An 18,580-nucleotide genomic window follows, 5' to 3' on the forward strand; every position below is an offset into this window, starting at 1 on the left:
TCTATTTATACCCCTGAGTTCAGTCCTCTTGTCACGGAGTCTTTGTGCTGTTATGTTTATCTCCAGTTTCCTTTGTACTGTGTTTTTTGATCTTCTTAGCTTTTGAATTTTTGCACTTTGCTTTTCTTTTGGATTATACTCTTTGGTTTTTTTTTTGTCTTTTGTTTTGCCCTGTATATAGTGTATATAGTTTAAATAAACCTTTTGTTACTTTTTCTACTTCCGCCTCACGCCTCTGCATTTGAGTCATTCCCCTGGTGGCCTAGTGGGGGTTTGCTGGATCATCACACCAACGAACCAGGTTCGAATCCCAGCAAAACCCTAACAACTATGGTTTAACCATGGTTTCACTATGGTATAATCTTTGCACCCAATCGTTTCAACCCAATTGTTTGGGCTAAGATAACCTAGTGTTGAGTTCGTGCAATATTAGCCCAGTGGTTGGGTTAAAGTTGAGTTATTTTTGACCCAGTATTTTTAGAGTGTATTATTACTGTTGTTGTTTAGGATGTACTACATGCATTTTACCTCAATGTTCACTTAAATTTTTAGGTTCTAAGTAAATGTTAATGGATCTGGGCTGTTAATCGAGATCCTTCTCTACAGCATTGACTGTTGGACGAAAGCATGGTAATACTACAGTTAGCATCCTTTTAAAAACCATACTATCCCTTTTTAAACTAATTTCATAGTTACTATGACCTATTACACATACAACTATGATGCTACCACAGCTACTGCAGTACTATGGATAAACCACAGTAATGCTATGGTTGGTTCATTGTACTTAGGCCCAATCCCAATTCTAATTTCTACCCCTTCCCCTTCCCCCTTCCCCTTGAAACTGAGCTACAAGGGATAGGGCTTGAAATTCACCCCCTACGTATTGGGATAGCCCTTCAACAATCGCATACATCATCGCGTACCTCCGTCAGCGTTTACGTTAGCAAAACGCGACCAAATGCGTCATTGGCTGCGACCAGCCGCTACAGTCAGAGCCAGAAATCTCTGCTGGCAGGGTGTGATTTGTTAACTAACATCACTGAATGGGATATCTTTGGCGCTTCGTGCACCACATCCGACAGAATGAGGTGTCAGAACACTCATGTAAACAATAAAAGCGAGAATAACAGAACAAAACGTACGCAGTCAAGCAACCGAAAACAATACTCACTCCCAAAGCTTTTTAGCAGCAGCTTGGATTTCAGAAATCGCTGCTCATTCTCAGCTCGAAAGCGAATCAAGCGGCGTGTTTCCTCTGGATAACAACTTAAAACATGTAAATAATGGAGAAAATACATTTATGACAATCTTTCGCCGCGGGAACCGCCATCTTTCTGAAATCCGCATGAAATCTCGCTGAAATCCGCATGGCATTGTGGGAAATCACTCAAACCCCTTCGTTCGGAGTCAGCTCCAGGAAAATCTCCGTTTGGAGGGGTACAGAAGCCCTACCCCTTCCCCTACCCCTCCGCGTTAACTGGGATTGGGATACCCCTACCCCTTCACGTGAACGCGCAAAATGGGGGAGAAGGGCCAAGGGGTTGGGCCAAGGGGTGAAATGGGATTCGGCCTTAGAATCACCATGAAATACCATAGTAGAACCATGGCTACTACCATGGATGAACCATAGTAATACTATGGTTGGTTCATAGTACTTAGAATAACCATGAGATACCATGGTAGAATCATGGTTACTACATAAAAACCATAGTATAACCATGGTCACTACATAAAAACCATGGTAAAACCATAGTAAACCATGGTAGATTTTCGTATATAGTGAAAGAGCTTCTCATAAAGATTGGAGACTAATTTGAAAGCCTAAGCTTTAAGCACAACAACAACAAACGTGTTTCTTTTTTTCTTTTTTTTACATTTATCTTTTAAATATTACCTGTAGAATATAATATTTATAGTCTCATTCTAAAGTAACTCTTCTACCTTCCACTTTAAATCCATTGCTCACGCTTTCACTTCAAAAACCAATAAAAAGTTGCCGTTTGAATTCGTCCCGCCCTTTATTTCAAAAGCTGTCATCTGATTGGTTGGAGCTGAGCGCGTCATGGAAGGTGGGAAGGGCAGGAAAAAATTGAACACAAGGAAGAAGTTGAGGAGCAGAGTGCTGATGGGTCTCGGTGTGCTGCTGCTTTCTGTGGTCTGGGGTCGGTTTTAACCAGCTAGGGTGTGTTTTCTTTTGGGAGAGGATAAATTCGGGATGCAGTGCATGGGGTGCTAGTGTTTTGTCTCAGTCAATGCATTGTTTAGTTCAGTGTCCCGGAAATAACTGTCCAACCTTCAGCACTGGTGTCTCATATAGAGATATAAGAATCTAAATAAAGGACATCTGACCTCATCAGCCCCTTGTTGAAGCTTGGATCCAGCCCTCATCATGTCCACGGATTATATGAGTCCCCTGGTGCAGAAGAGACAGAGGGAGGAAGAGATGAGCCAGTGGGACTGCCAGGCGGTAAATATACCCTGATTTACACATCCACTGGTTCTTCACCTGATAATGAACCATCTCTACCTGCTGATTAACTCAGTGTGAAGACAAATCATAGTCAGGACCTAAAGAGCTGAAACCCACATGCTTCTCAAATCCCTATTCAAGTGCATTACCTAGAAGAAGGCTTCACAGACTCTTGGTTCTGCACCCTGGTCCTCTGGTTTCCATTTATTGAAGCCCAGTAAATTTATTCGGCTAGTCTAGGAACTTCGATAAGGTCGCTTCACAGTAAGAAGGTTCCGGGTTCGAACCTCACAACCGATGAGGGTCTTTCTGCATGTTCTCCACATGTCTGCATGGGTTGCTCCGGTTTCTCTGACAGTCCTAAGACGTGCCGGTTAGGTAAAATACCCAGCCAGCGCATACTACAGCAAGAAGGTCCGGGTTCGAGCCCCGTGGCCGGCGAGGGCCTTTCTGTGTGGAGTTTGCATGTTCTCCGCGTGGGTTTCCTCCGGGTGCTCCGGTTTCCCCCACAGTCCAAAGACATGCAGGTTAGGTTAACTGGCGACTCTAAATTGACCGTAGGTGTGAATGTGAGTGTGAATGGTTGTCTGTGTCTATTATGTGTCAGCCCTGTGATGACCTGGCGACTTTCGCCCGTAGTCAGCTGGGATAGGCTCCAGCTTGCCTGCGACCCTGTAGAACAGGATAAAGCGGCTAGAGATGATGAGATGAGATGAGACATAAGATTTAAAAAAAATAGCCTTTCGGCACTTTACAGGCTCCATACAGACCCCACTTTGAAAACTATAACGTAATGGTTCAAAGACATGCGGTTAGGTTAATATGGGACGGCCTTGGGCTGAGGTGTCCTTGAGCGAGGCCCCTGACTCCCAACTCTTAGTCCAAAGATGTGCTGGTTAGGTAAAATACCCAGCCAGCGCATACTTAGTGCCAATCCTAAGCCCAGATAGATTGGAAAAGGTTGTGGTGTAAAACCCATGCCAAATCAAATATGCAGAACAGATGCGCTTTGGCGACCCCGGATGTACGGGAACAACCAAAAGTAGTAGTAGTAGTGATTTCCACCACTGTAATAAATTTACAGGGGAAAATTATAGTAATTTTTTATTATCTTGTGTATATAAGATTTAAAAAAATAACCTTTCGGCACTTTACGGGCTCCATACAGACCCCACTTTGAAAACTATAAAGTAATGGTTCAAAGACATGCGGTTAGGTTAATATGGGACGGCCTTGGGCTGAGGTGTCCTTGAGCGAGGCCCCTGCCTCCCAACTGCTCCCCGGGCGCTGTTAGCATGGCCGCCCACTGCTCTGGGTATGTGTGTGTGCTCGTTGCTCACGTGTGTGTTCACTGCTTCAGATGGGTTAAATGCAGAGAGGAATTTCACAAGTGTGTGATGAATGAAGTTTGTTCTTTCTTTCTTATGGCATAGAAAGTATATTCTGCACTATTAGTCCCTTAAAAGGTTCCTTCCAGCACCTGAAACAGAACTTTTTCTTTTCGTTAGCTCCTCTTTACAAACCTAGGACCACCGACCCTCCTCTTGAGCAACCCTTTTGTCCAGACATTGTATTTCACCAGTCGTTTATTTTGGACTTCCCTGCACTGCCCTTGGTGGAATGACTGTGACCTGACCTACTACGGAGTACTATTATTAGCAGATAAAAGTCATAACTCTGAGTGTCGTTAGTCCTACAGAACGGCTGTCATTTGTTGATGTTTATTAATGAATCGCATGCCTTTTTTGTGTGTTTTCATTCTCTGTCTTCTTTAAAACACAAAAGAAAAGAGCATGCACTGAACTGGGAAGATGCATCGAGGTCAGATGTGATGTTGTGATGGACAGCCCGATGGACTCCTGGGACACCCAGCAAGTAGGCCATGACAACAGCGGCGGTGCAGATCACCACGTCACCACTATGGTAAGACTGTGGACCTTGGCTTGTTGCTTTCGCAGCTGTTTTATGGTGTTCAGAATGCACTTCGGAAACACTGAGTCATGAGGACAAAGTACTGAACGTACAGTCATAGAAGTGGCTTACAATCGAGATTTGCAATGCTTTAAGAGATAAAGTGGTTCAGGAACAGAAATGGACTTGGTCAGAATATTTCATCTTGAAGCCATTCTTACTGGCTTGATTTTTTTATTTTTTTTTAATTTAAATGATCATTAAGAAAGCAAGGAGAGTACAAAACCATGAGGCTCAAGTGTACTGTCCAGGACGGCTTATTAGGGATGAGCAAATACCAAAAATATCATCGCTATCGTTATCGAAAGACATTTCTGTTATATAAAGTATGTACGTATCGCAGGATATAGTTTTGCGACCCAAAAAGTAGCCTACATTTTTAAGAACGATGATACTTTGTCGACAAAAACGCCTTAACATTGAAAAGCAGGAGGAAAGTAATCTATAAGAAATAAACGTGTTTTTTTTTTTTTTAATCTTAAAAAACAAAACATTAAATCAAGTGCTTCAAGACTTTATTGAGACATCAGTTATCATGATATCGATATCTTCATATCGTCCCGCCCTTCTGCTTACCACAGTTTCTGTTAATCAGTTATTGTAATATTGACCTTTAGTGCTCACGTCTTGACCCCGTGGTATGAAAATGAGCACCAGGAAGTAACTTAAATATATTATTATCATCTCATCTCATTATCTCTATTATTTCTACATGTATATATTTGTGTATTACAAGGCAGCGTTCTCTTTTTTCCTTCCACATCCCAAAAACATGCCAGTAGGTGGATTGTCTGTGCTAAATTGCCCGTAGTTGTGAACAGGTCAATGTGCCCTGTAATAGTGTTCCATCCAGGGTGTATTCCTCCCTCTTCTGGCTATAAAGTGAATTGCAGGGACAAGCCAGACCTTCCTCTCCAACTAACTTAAACTTGTATGCATCATCAGCCTTCGCAGTTCTGTTCCATGTGGAGGCGGAGCTCATTTCTGGCCTGGAAAAAATAAATGGAACAAAACTAATTATTATGTCCACATTCACTGGATATGAGCAATCGTGCGCTCTGATTGGCTACTCTACTACTAGGCTATCAGCTCATATACTGTGAGTAGAGAAAAACAAAATGGCGGAGCGTGTTGCTGAACCAACCGAGGACGAAATAAAACTCGACTGGAAACCAAAACCTTAAAAAAGCAACAAAATATTGGAAAGTATTTGATGATGATAAATAATAATAATCAGTTAAATTTATATAGCGCCTTTCTCATACCCAAGGTCGCTTTACAATTCTAGGAAGGAAAAAAAAAAAGAAAGTCAAGGTGTCATTCCAATGGTGGAGCAGCCCACAGCCCCACCACAAGGCGGATGTAAATAAGTCCCATGCTGCCGGGCAACACCGCGCCATGGATCCACAAAGCGAGCACAGAAACACCGGCACGCAGAGCGCTGGACAACCACGATATTAAAAGAGCAACGAGCTCATTGCAGTCCATAGCGAGGAGCACAGGCATCACCCACAGCGCACCAAGGCCTGGAGGGAACCGACGCCCAAAACTGGGTCCGGAGCCACACCACAACCGGCAGACAGAACACTTAAACAAAAAACAAACCTCAAACTACACAAACACAAAAGAGAAAATAAAATTAACAGCTCCGGTGAGAAGCGGCAGCCAGAATGCGCACAGCGTACCCTCAACCGGAAACAGAAAAGAATGTATCTTTTTTTTAATTATTATTATTGTCGCATTTTTCATAAATTGCTCCGGTCATTTCGCCGGTTTGTTTACATTCTTCATCTTTAAGCATTCGAATTTGTTGAATATTTTTAGCCTGGTTCAAAAGCTCAAAGAAGTTTTTATACTACATCACTGAAATGTCCGAGGAAGAATTAAATAAATGTCTAAAGCTATCCTATACCTCGGCACGACAGCAAGACGGCGCTTTCTACAAAAAACAACGCTAAGGCGTACATGTCAACCTATACGGAATGTCCGTATTTTATACGGATTTGATTCAATAAACGTAGTATACGGGCGTATAAATAAAGTTATACGGATTCTTTAAAAAAACTTCAATATTTATTTAGACCTATAATCAATTCCCACGATGATAAAAGGGCGCATAACATTTACAAACGTACTGTACACCACAGCCAGCCAGTAAAGAGTCTTATGAAATCGCGCGTTATCTTGTGGTAGCGAGACTTCGTTCCACTTTTGATCATGCGCACACCGCATTGCGAGAATCCCGCCAACCGGGAAGTCATAGACATATAAACATAGACGCTGCCTTCTGCGTAGAATCATACGTCATCCTCGCCGCCATATTGGATGTGGCAAAGTGGAGATTCTTCAACCGTCTCTGGTATAGCGTCTAGACAGTAGCCGAGAATAAAGATGCCTCGTTCATGTGCTGCGTTTAACTGTACCAACAGGTTTACCGTCCAAACGAGATCACATGGGATTACCTTTCACAGGTGACACTGGAAAAATACTTTTCATTGTATTTGGTCATTATAACGTAATTTTACGAACAGATTTTCCTGACTTTGTGGCTAATATGAAGTCTCGCGCATAATAGCCGCTCGGTGAAACCTGTCTCCAAACAACGAAGTATTTCCTTCGTAACTACGCTGATAACACTTTGTGTTTTTGTCAAATATCGGAGCTTTGTATTCATTCTGAAGGTTTATTGTTATTAATATTGAATAAAAAGTACGTAACTGGGATATATCATTGTTAATTATCATTCAAATTTTAGGTAAATTATTTTAATTTGTATCTTATACGGATTTTATAAGAGAAATACGGAGTTTGGAGGTTGGTTATACAGGTTTGATTGACCAAAGGTTGACATGTATGCTAAGGCCACACCAATTTAATTAGTTGGTTCTCGGATTTTTTTCAGGAAAAATATGAAGCGAGCGGGCGAAATAAAAATAAAATTTAAAAAATGCTCTGATGGTAAAATTAGCGGTGGAAATAGACCAAACAATACAGGCAAACCGGTAAACAGAATTTCAACACACCTGTCAAAGATTTAACGCTTCTGTTCGCTGAATATCCTACCGTAACAATCACAAACACAGGCTTTGCAGGACTCCCCTCCACAGGCATGTTTCTTCCACGAGTCTTTATCGAAAGTGAAAGGGGCGATTTGATTGGTTTTCGACGTCACGTGACCTTTTCTGTTGGCGGGAGTTTGATTTCGATTTAATTTTATTTTTTTTTCATTTTGCATTTTCTTCAAGCGGCGATTCCGAGAACCAACTAATTGAATTGGTGTGGCCTAAAGTCAATTCGTGCTGCCGTCGATAGGTTTTTAAGAAATCCGGCTAAGCGGAAATGATTTTGTCGGACGTTTCGTGTAAAGTTTTTATTTATCGAATTTGCAAAAAATAAAAATGCTCCGTTTTCTCAAAATCCAGTCAATGTGGATCGAGTAAAACAGTTATTCCGTGAAATCTCGTCGGACATGGATGATAGGCAACTCGGTGCTACGCGCCTCGTCTGCTGTCAGCTCATGTACGACTCGATTTCGTGGAATAACTGTCAGGTCTGATGCTCGTCACCATTTCTGGGGCCAAATGCCCCTTCAGTATTGCCAATGTAGAGACTCTGTTGCTAGATTTGGAGCCTTTTTTTTAAGACCTTTTGAGCAACTTTATTAAAGCCTAGTGACAAATCTATCGACTTTTTTTGAGCACACATTTGCGACTGTCTTGAACTCCATACAGCTCTCCAGATCTCATCCTAGTTGCTCATCTCATCTCATTATCTCTAGCCGCTTTATCCTGTTCTACAGGGTCGCAGGCAAGCTGGAGCCTATCCCAGCTGACTACGGGCGAAAGGCGGGGTACACCCTGGACAAGTCGCCAGGTCATCACAGGGCTGACACACAGACACAGACAACCATTCACACTCACATTCACACCTACGGTCAATTTAGAGTCACCAGTTAACCTAACCTGCATGTCTTTGGACTGTGGGGGAAACCGGAGCACCCGGAGGAAACCCACGCGGACACGGGGAGAACATGCAAACTCCACACAGAAAGGCCCTCGCCGGCCCCGGGGCTCGAACCCAGGATCTTCTTGCTGTGAGGCGACAGCGCTAACCACTACACCACCGTGCCGCCCATCCTAGTTGCTGTTACAGTATATGAGTTTAGAAAGCAGGTTCGCTCAGCTCGCAGTATATCGCCTGACTTGCGCTTGTGACCAATCATTGATCACCATGGTCCACTGATCTCTCCTGTTTATACCGCCCTCTCGCCTCCTTTGTTCTTCATTTAAAACTTTGTTTTTGGATATTTACATTTTATATGTACTAAAAACATAGCATTTTCCTTCATGGCAATTGCATAAGGGTGTTTTTTTGGATCTGTTCAAACAACGAGGCACACAGGAATGAGGCATGTTGAGAAGATGAGGCTTGGCCCCAGAAATACGTCACGGCTTAACAAGCGGATTGCGATTTTATATTTAGAGTGATCTTGTCGGTATAGACCTGGGAACACTTTTAACCCTTTACAAATGGAAAACTCTGCTCTTGTTGCTCCCAAGCCTGGATGAAAAAGGAAGGAGGGTTGGTTTTCTGCCAAGGGACCATAAAACCAAACCTTGGGAAACCACCCTGGAATGCCAAGATGTGCCACACTTGATTGTCAACTTTGTGGAGAAGTATTTTTACGAATTCTCTCGGCATTCCGAGCAACCTACTGGCTCCAAGGTCACCCTTATTCAAATGCTAACTAGGGACCAAAACAAAAAATAAACTGCCCTTTCACCAGTAAACAACACCTCGAACAAAGTCTCTGTTAAGGTCAGTGTGTTTACTGTACATGAACTGTAACCTGATCTCTGTGGAACTAACTTTAGGTTGTGCATATGTGAACTTTTCTGCAGGTTCTTGGCACAGCTCAGCAATCCTGTCCCAGGTGCATGGCAGGAGAACCGGTGAGCTTCAGCACTTATGGTGTTGGTTTAGTATGCTTCTCTTTATTTTTATCCCTTTGACAAGAAAAAGGTGAGGCTGTAATGCCTGTGTAAAACTAGCGTTATGGTAGGAGAGACTGCAGGTAACTAGCAAGTATTATTGCATACACAAATGAGACGCCTCACCAAATCCAGGGACACATGTCTGGCGAAACGAATCCGAGATAATCGCAAAAGAAGCATTTTTTTTTTTCGAAATTTGTGATTTTCGTTTTTTTCCATAATGTGCAAGTTGAGATCTTGAAGAATGCAATCAGTATTTCAGATAATAGATTGTTTTGTTGGAAAAGCATACCTTTTTTTGTTGCAAATTGTCTCGTTTTTGTCAGGACTGTAGCCTGCTGGGGGGTGTGGGTAAATTACCATATGGGCCATTCACATGATGATTTAAGTCTTTTGGTTTTTTTTTCGCCAATCAGCTGTATGATACGAGCTGAGCACATGGCTACTTAAGCTGCATACATGCAGTTTCACTATGGAATGAGCAAGCTAGACGTGGTGACCTTTGTTTACATGAAAGTAGCATCGTGCTTGCTGGTAGGGGGGTAGGGCTTTCCTTAATGTCATGCAAATGGGCACCATTATGTGCCCGCCCTGCACCCAGAGTAGCTGAGATGGAAAACTTTGAGGGCGATTTTCTCCCTTTCCTGTTTTAAGAAGTATACACTTTCAAAAGGCCACACATTCTTCAAATATTGTCAGATCTCCACATGGAAGGCATCATTGGAAAGCTTAGAAACTGTACTTCCTGAATCTGTCAATAACTCAAAATGCCCCCGGGCAGACGTGTGTCCCTGGATTCTGTGATCTGCCACAAATCGCATGCAATGGCGATGTTTATGTTCGATCTCATTCTGAATAAAATGTTTGTTTATACGGATCCTAAACTGGACATCCTGTACACAGTCTCTGTTTATATTTCCCAAAATCCAAAATGATTCAGATGCAGAGAACAGGCTTTAATGTCGACGTTACCATGAAAACAAGGAGTGTGTGGAGTAAATTGGGTTTAGTGTGTTTATGTTTTTAATCTTTTTGTTTTGAAAATGTTTTAAATAATTCCCATCACAGGAATAACCTCTTTTAGGTCTGATTATTGAACAGAAGTAAGAGTTTGTGATTGCAACAAATTGCTCAGTGTTTTTCATATTTGTGCATTTAAAAGCAAGAATGCTCCGATTGTTATCTGAAAATAATATTGCATGCAAACATTAAAGGTGATCTAACACTCAGTTCTTATGTTAGCAATATTAAAAGACATTGTATAGGGAAACATTGAGCAAGGAATATTTAAGTTATTCCACGAAATCGAGTCGTACATGAGCTGATAGCCGACGAGGCGCGTACCGTAGCACCGAGTCGGCTATAATTCATGTACGATGAGATTGAGTGGAATAACTGTTTTATTCTGTCCACATTCACTGGATTTTGAGAAACGGAGCATTTTTTATTTTTTAATATTTTTTGCCAGTTCAAGAAATAAAAACTTTTTATACAAGACGTCCAACACAATCGTTTCCGCTTGCAATGTGAACAAACGGGCGAAATGACAGGAGCGATTTGTGAAAAATGCGATAATTCTTGAAAAGTAAAAAAAAACATACGTTCATCCCATGAAATGCTTTTCATTCCATATATTGGGTTGTGGGCAGCACGGTGGTGTCGTGGTTAGCGCTGTCGCCTCACAGCAAGAAGGTCCGGGTTCGAGCCCCGGGGCCGGCGAGGGCCTTTCTGTGTGGAGTTTGCATGTTCTCCCTGTGTCCGCGTGGGTTTCCTCCGGGTGCTCCGGTTTCCCCCACAGTCCAAAGACATGCAGGTTAGGTTAACTGGTGACTCTAAATTGACCGTAGGTGTGAATGTGAGTGTGAATGGTTGTCTGTGTCTATGTGTCAGCCCTGTGATGACCTGGCGACTTGTCCAGGGTGTACCCCGCCTTTCGCCCGTAGTCAGCTGGGATAGGCTCCAGCTTGCCTGCGACCCTGTAGAACAGGATAAAGCGGCTAGAGATAATGAGATGAGATGAGATATTGGGTTGTTTCTGAGCAGAGTTTTTATTTTGTCCTTGGTTAGTTCAGTAACACGCCCCACCATTTTCTTCTTCTTTTTTAGAGGGTATTATTATTATTATTATTATTTGTATTTTTTGGGGGTTTTGTTTTCGAGTAGAGTTTTTATTTCGTCCTTGGTTAGTTCAGTAACATGCTCCACCATTTTCTTCTTCATTTTTAGAGGGCTTCTTTATTTGTTTTGTTTTTTTAAATTTATTTTAATTAATTAAAAAAAATTTTTTTGGGGGGGGGGGTTTCGAGTCGAATTTTTATTTCGTCCTTGGTTAGTTCAGTAACATGCTCCACCATTTTCTTCTTCGTTTTTAGAGGGGTTTTTTTTCCGGTTGGCAAACCAACTTAAAGGTGCAGTACTGCCACCAACTGGGCTGGAATGTGGAACCGGAGATACTGGGGTGGGGTGGGGTGGGGGAACTTGTTTCTTTTAAATACAGGGTTAGTCAAAATTGTTAGCACTTAAATGGTAGAAACCATTTATTCACAAAACATGCATCATATGTGCAAGATGATTTACAGGACGGTCTCAACCTGTTCGCCATCGTGTTCAACACACAAAAACCAGCGAGCAACAGTACCATGAGATGTAGTGACATTGAGTTTTTTATCTTAGCAATATTTCTGAGATGTATCTTCAGTTATATCTTCAGTTATCTTCAGTTATAAAGACTTCTTAGTCCCAAAGTGCAACTGAAAGTGATCTGTAACTTGGCATAAAGGTGACTTAGTAATATATAGCATTGTAAATAGTTTGTCGCCAGGCCATCACAGGGCCAACACATAGACACAGACAACCATTTAAAGCCCGGACACACATTTCACGGGGAAGTGTCACCTATGGTGTACATCTATCTGTAGGAGAATAATCATCCATTAGTGTTAATATATTTTGACTAACCCTGTACTTGATAACAAAGTGACTTCATGCACGCCGCCATTTTGTTTTTCTCTCCTCGTGGTATATGAGCTGATATCTTAGTAGTAGAGTAGCCAATCGGAGCACGCGATTGTTCATATCCAGTGAATGTGGATAGAAATAAATATACATATACTATAAACTGCCAGAAATAGGGGTACAGTTGGAGTCCAAGGTACAATCTACACTACTGTACAACCCCGGGGCCCATTATTGGACCTCAAGGTAACTGTGTACCTTTTTAGGGCCAAAAAGGAACATGTACGATCCCAAGAATTCTATAACGCATACAAATAAGTACTTTAGAGGGTACTGCCCTGGTGACAAGTCATTATACTGCGAAAGGTACAAAAATGTACTTTATTTTTTGAGAGTATGTGGCCAAAAGTTTGCCATATCCACTCATCATGTGGTTCTTCCTTTAACTGTTACCACAAAGTCAAAACGCAATTGTGCTGAATGTCTTTGTATGCTGTAGCATTACAATTTCCCTTCAGCGGAACTAAGAAGCCCAAATCTCTTCCAGCACGGCAATGCTCCTGTGCACAAAGCAAGGTCCGTTGAAGTTAGTACTAGCCTGGCAAGCCAGACTAAATGTGAATATTTAGTCTGGTCTCGATCGTAGACATTTCCGAAGGGGGTGGGTAGGGACAACCCGTTGTCTTTCAAACTGTCTCTGTGCGTATAGGCCAACGCTCTGACCAATCAGTGCAACAGTGACTGTGACGTAGTCAGAGCGACAGAAAGCAGTGGGGGAGGCCTCGAAATAATAAATAATTTTTCAAAATGCGTATTAATTAATAAACAGGTTTTAGATATTAAGAAGTTTGGAGATAATGACCACAAGTTTGGAGTCTGTACCACATACTTAACTCTTTTTTTTTTTTTTTTTTTTTCCAAGTGTTTTTCAAGGGTTTGCTTAAACTGTTTTTGAGTTTTTATTTTTATTTAGTGGTGTTTGGTGAAATAATTTCCCTTAAATTTAAAATAACGGGAAAATAAGAAACAATCAAAAAGTAATGTTTCAAAGCTGTTTATTAATTCTTCGTACTGCACAAACTAGCCCCATCCTTTTGGCTACGAGCGGAGCCAGCTGGTAGATCAGACTTTTGCCATAGCCGGTCGGCAAAACAGCGAAAACGTCCTTCTTGAAAAGGAATGAGCGGAGAGCCTCTTCCTGCTCATGTTTCAACGAAAACTCCAAGTCTAATTCTTCTAAAACTGATTCCAAAGCGGAGTCAAACTAGCGCTGTTCACTAGCTGTAGCCATCTTTCCTGTTGTGCTTTCTCCGGCGTCGCGCAGCTTTGTCGTCATTCCTGCAAAAGCCCGCCCAAAGAATCCAAACAAAAACCTTGCGTTGTGATTGGCGGGCACGATTTGATGCCCGGGGTGTTTTGTTGATATGGTGCGAGGCTAGACCCACTCGTAGGCAAAAATATTTTTGCCCGCTAGGCGGGTGGGTCTAGTTTACTAGGCTAAGTTAGTACAGAAGAACTCGAGTTTCCTGCATAGAGCCCTGACCTCAACCCCACTGAACAATTTTTTTAGGATGAACTGGAATGCTGATTGCACTCCAACATCAGAGCCTGATCTCACTCATGCTGCTGCGGACGAGCAGACAAACCCTCACGGCCATGCTCCAAAATCTAATGGAAAGCCTTCACAGGAGAGTGAAGGGTATTAGAGTAGGACTAAATCTGGAATGAAATGTTCAACAAGCACACATGAATGGAACGGTCATGTTCACATACTTTTGACTAAATGGTGAAAGTTATCGTCTTCGTTTTCCACTTCTTTTTTTTTCCCTTCCTCATTTAGGGCAGTACATGTGCCACATCTGTTCTTTAAAAGAGCGCGTCATGATTGAGATACGAGACACACACAGATTCTGATTAGAAGTCATCACAGGGCAAAGACTTACCGACTAGTGGCCTAGTGGTAGCGTGTCCGCCTCTCAATCGGGAGATCGTGAGTTCTATTCACGGTCGGGTCATACCAAAGACCATCATAAAAATGGTACCTACTGCCATCTGGCAAGGCACGCTGCAATACAGATGTGCATGGGGAGTTAAACTCTCGTGGTTACCAGAGGACTAGCCCCCCACTGTAACCCTAGCTATGTAATAGGCGAGAGGCCGAGGGCTACGGAAACGGAGATCGGCGCCGCCCGATGCGCCACATACAGGTTGGGCCTGGTTAGTACTTGAGTGGGAGACTGCTTAGGAATACCAGGTACTGTAAGGCGTGGGAAGGACTTTGACTTTTTTACAGGGCAAAGACTTACATTTTTAGATTTATTCTAATATATTTTAATGATTTTATTAAAAGGTTTATCCACCTCATTTATTCAAGAGATTTGATCAGATGTTACCAGTCGGATTATTAGACTGAATTGAAACGGAGCGTTTCCAAACTTTTTTGTAATTGCTTTATTTTGAAATTTCCCGTAGCACAAAAATCTGGAATCCGACGACTTTGGGGAATTTCTCACTTTGGGGAAAATCAATGCAAGTTCACGACAATAAAGAAATGCACATTTGAAACACTGTACCTGCAGGCCGGGGCGCCTAGCACGTGATCTCGCCGCCGAGCTCTTTTGATCCGTCTTAGCCAAAGTCAGCATATATGAATATCAATCACAAAGGGTTAATGAACATAACATGCACAAAGGTGACCTGTGTCACATCAATGTTTGCTCTGTGTCTCTCTCTCAGGGCCATATAAATCATATCACGCAGAGATATTGATCACGAGGTCAGACAGGTCCTGGAGAGGATGAATAAGGAAGCAGACTGCACGGATCTCTGGGAGTGGAGGAGAAGGCGCCTGTACTTTGGCCAGTTCATATCACAACACGTTTTGTGCCTTATTTATCACCACAAGTACTCAACCTCTGGATTCTAACGTAGCCTGTGGTTTTGTTTTGTCATTGTTTCTTTGTTTTTTGTTTTTTTTCTTGTTTTTTAATCTTAGCACTTATATATATATATATATATATATATATATATATATATATATATATATATATATATATATGACTGCTGGTTTAATGGAAGGGCTGCCCAATTACTCATAAGTTCAGGTTTTCAAATTCAACACGAATCTTGTTAATTAAGATACTACGATTGTGTAGTTTGCAGGGCATTCAGTGATGATTTGTAGAAAGCTGTATTTCTATCCATTTTGTGTTTTAGCGTAGACCAAAGGTGTTTCAGATTATTACTGTGTCTTGCTTTTTGGAAAGTATGACACAACACAATGCAGTGATATATTTTAGAGTGATTTTGTAGAATTAAACGCTTCAAAGGGAATGTTTTTTATTTAAAATGGTAATAGGAGTAATTATTTTAATAATGATCTTTTTAGCAAACTCCATTAGATTCATTATAAAATATTTAAGTTAGTCCACAAAATCGAGTCGTGCATGAGCTATAAGCCGTGTACGACAAGATTGAGCGGAATAACTGTTTTATTCTATCCACATTCACTGGATTTTGAGAAACGGAGCATTTTTATTTTTTTGCAAATTCATAAAATAAAAACAATACGTAACATCCAACAAAATCATTTCTGCGTAGGATGCCAACAAACTGTCAGGATGACAGGAGCAATTTGTGAAAAAATGCTGCTATAATAATTCTTGAAAAATAATTAAAAAAAAAAGAGAGAGATAAAAAGTATTTTTTGGAAAGTATGACACAACACAATGCAGTGATATATTTTAGGGTGATTTTGTAGAATTAAACGCTTGAAAGGGAATGTTTTTTATTTAAAATGGTAATAGGAATAATTATTTTAATAATCTTTTTAGCATTTTTCTTCACATTTCTTACAAAAATTCCATATTTTGTTGCATTTTTTTGGGTGTGTGTGTTTTAGAGTCGAGTTTTTATTTCGCCCTCAGTTGGTTCAGCAAAATGCTCCGCCATTTTGTTTTTCTCTCCTCATGGTATATGAGCTGATATCCTAGTAGTAGAGTAGCCAATCAGAGTGCACAACTGCTCATATCCAGTGAATGTGGATAGAATTAAAAAAAAAAAAAAGATTGTACTGTTTTTGTATCTCGAGATTGAGCCTTTTAAAATCAGGCAAGTGGTTAAAAATTGCACAGAGCTTCATTATGTAATTATTAAGGCTTTTATTATTATTATTTTTTTTCTTTCACATTTTTCTTTTTACATTTTAAAAACAGTATTTATATACTCCTTGTATTTTTCTCCAGTTTCAAATACTGTGATGTTAATAATTACTTGGGAATGTGAGAGTGAAATAATGTTGTTTATAACCCAATGTAATTATCTAACACTTTACATAAAGTCTAATTTGATTAACACGTTGTTCGATGTTTTTACGGTACATGTTAGTTTGGGGTTAGAATTCCCTGCACAGCAACTGTGTACACTCGAAAAGGTGCCTCAAGGGGACTTTTCACTTATCCTTGACTTGCAAGTGACGTCAAAGCAAAATAGAATCCCGGATGTCGGCCATGTTGGTGGAGATACAAATGCGGGGTCAAGCGACATTCCATACAAAACATAGTCACGTGTGTGCAACTCTTTGTTTTTCCACTGCTTTAAGCGTTCTTTTAGCAATGCCATATCTTTGTGCTGTATATGGTCGTGGTCACATCAGTATTCGTGACCATGGCACGTTCCGATTTTTTTTAGAATTCCGTATGTGATTCGGAAAGAGGGCGAGGAATCTCTGAGGCTTAGTACGGAGAGGAGACGAGCACGGCTGAACAACATCGGCAGGGCTGATCTAACAGAGGCTGAAACCAAAACGGCTCGTGTTTGCAGTGATCATTTTATCTCCGGTGAGATTCAAACGCTTTCTCGATAATATCATGGAAGAATTTTATTTCGTCTTGCAAGAATTTGGCTATAAAATGAGCGTTCTTTTGTCGTGGTTCACTTGGTCGTTGTTATAATTTTAACACGTGTATTACCATTTCGCTTCTAGGAGCGCCAGCAAAATTATATGATAGAAACAATCCAGACTGGGGACCCAGTCAGAACATGGGCTATGTTTCGTCCAAGGTCGGACTTGATTCTTCGGCAGCCGAACCAGATAGAACGCGATATCAGGGTACTCGATGGTCGATAGAAGCATCTTATCTTCAGAAAAGTCTGACGTCTTTTTTTTTATTTTTTATTTTTTAATAATATGGGTCAAAACCACACACATCTATCTTCTCTTTGTATCGAATCTTCACTCGAGCGTTCAAATCGTGTTAATACTGAGAAAATTCAGCATTGTTTACAGACATTTTTAGCAGCTGGCATCTTAGTTGCTTTGTATATCCACCATCATGGCGGACGCTCATGACGTAGCACGTTTTGATCACGTGGTTGCAAGTCATCTATAAGGGCCCCCCCATCATCGGACCATTAAGAGGATAATTAAAGAAGGTCGTCTCCCCCCCCCCCCCCCCAACATGTGCTTTTCACATCGAACACCAGATGGTGCCACGGCCCTCAGAACTGCCACCTGCTTCCACACTGCCATCCGCATTTAATTATTAATCACGACATTGCTCAGACCTGAAATGCATAATCACAAATTATTCAAACAAAAGATATCTGGCATGTTGAAATGAATTCATAAATGAATTCAAGGCAACCTGCCTGGAGTTTGGTTGCTCTGCGATTTGTTCTACTAAATCGAATCTACATCTCATAAACTATGATTTAGTCTTCAAACAGGAAACCGAAAATATACATTTGACTTTATTGTGGCACTGATGAAAGGCAAAGCTTTTTATCCGTATTCTCCGAGGAGACGTGCTTCTCAATTTGACATAAGCATCTTTCATCCAATTTAGCCAGCTCGGTCTAGTGCTGGTCTACGTTTTATGACTCCCTCATAAAATAGCCCTCCTATTCCACAGACTTATAATGCTGCCTGCGTTGCAATGAATTCATAAGTCATAGTTTCTGCACTTGTAAGTTATAAAGGAATTATTTCGGCTCACGAGAAGCCGCGGGGATAGCTGGAAGTTTGTGGTAAGTCAACCAAGATGGATTTAAGTGTATTACCAGCTCAATCTTGTCCGTCCTCCCCCAGTGTTGCCTCTTGTTGCCTGAGAAATGAGAGACCGAGCGCACTCAGACAAAGCTTGACCTCTAGGGGCCGGCTCTCACAGCCTAGATTTTCAATAATGTG

General features: G+C 41.3%; 1 protein-coding gene across 1 annotated transcript; it reads left to right on the forward strand.

Annotated features, from left to right (window-relative positions):
* Positions 1-2,102: 2,102 nt before the first annotated feature.
* On the forward strand, positions 2,103-16,673 carry si:ch211-221j21.3 (uncharacterized). Its single transcript, XM_060939068.1, has 4 exons — positions 2,103-2,470; positions 4,259-4,396; positions 9,346-9,396; positions 15,130-16,673. Exons 1-4 carry the CDS (start codon positions 2,393-2,395, stop codon positions 15,160-15,162), a joined length of 300 nt encoding a protein of 99 aa, XP_060795051.1. The 5' UTR covers positions 2,103-2,392; the 3' UTR covers positions 15,163-16,673.
* Positions 16,674-18,580: the final 1,907 nt, after the last annotated feature.

Source organism: Neoarius graeffei, chromosome 14 (genome assembly GCF_027579695.1).
Source record: "Neoarius graeffei isolate fNeoGra1 chromosome 14, fNeoGra1.pri, whole genome shotgun sequence".
Classification (NCBI taxonomy): domain Eukaryota; kingdom Metazoa; phylum Chordata; class Actinopteri; order Siluriformes; family Ariidae; genus Neoarius; species Neoarius graeffei.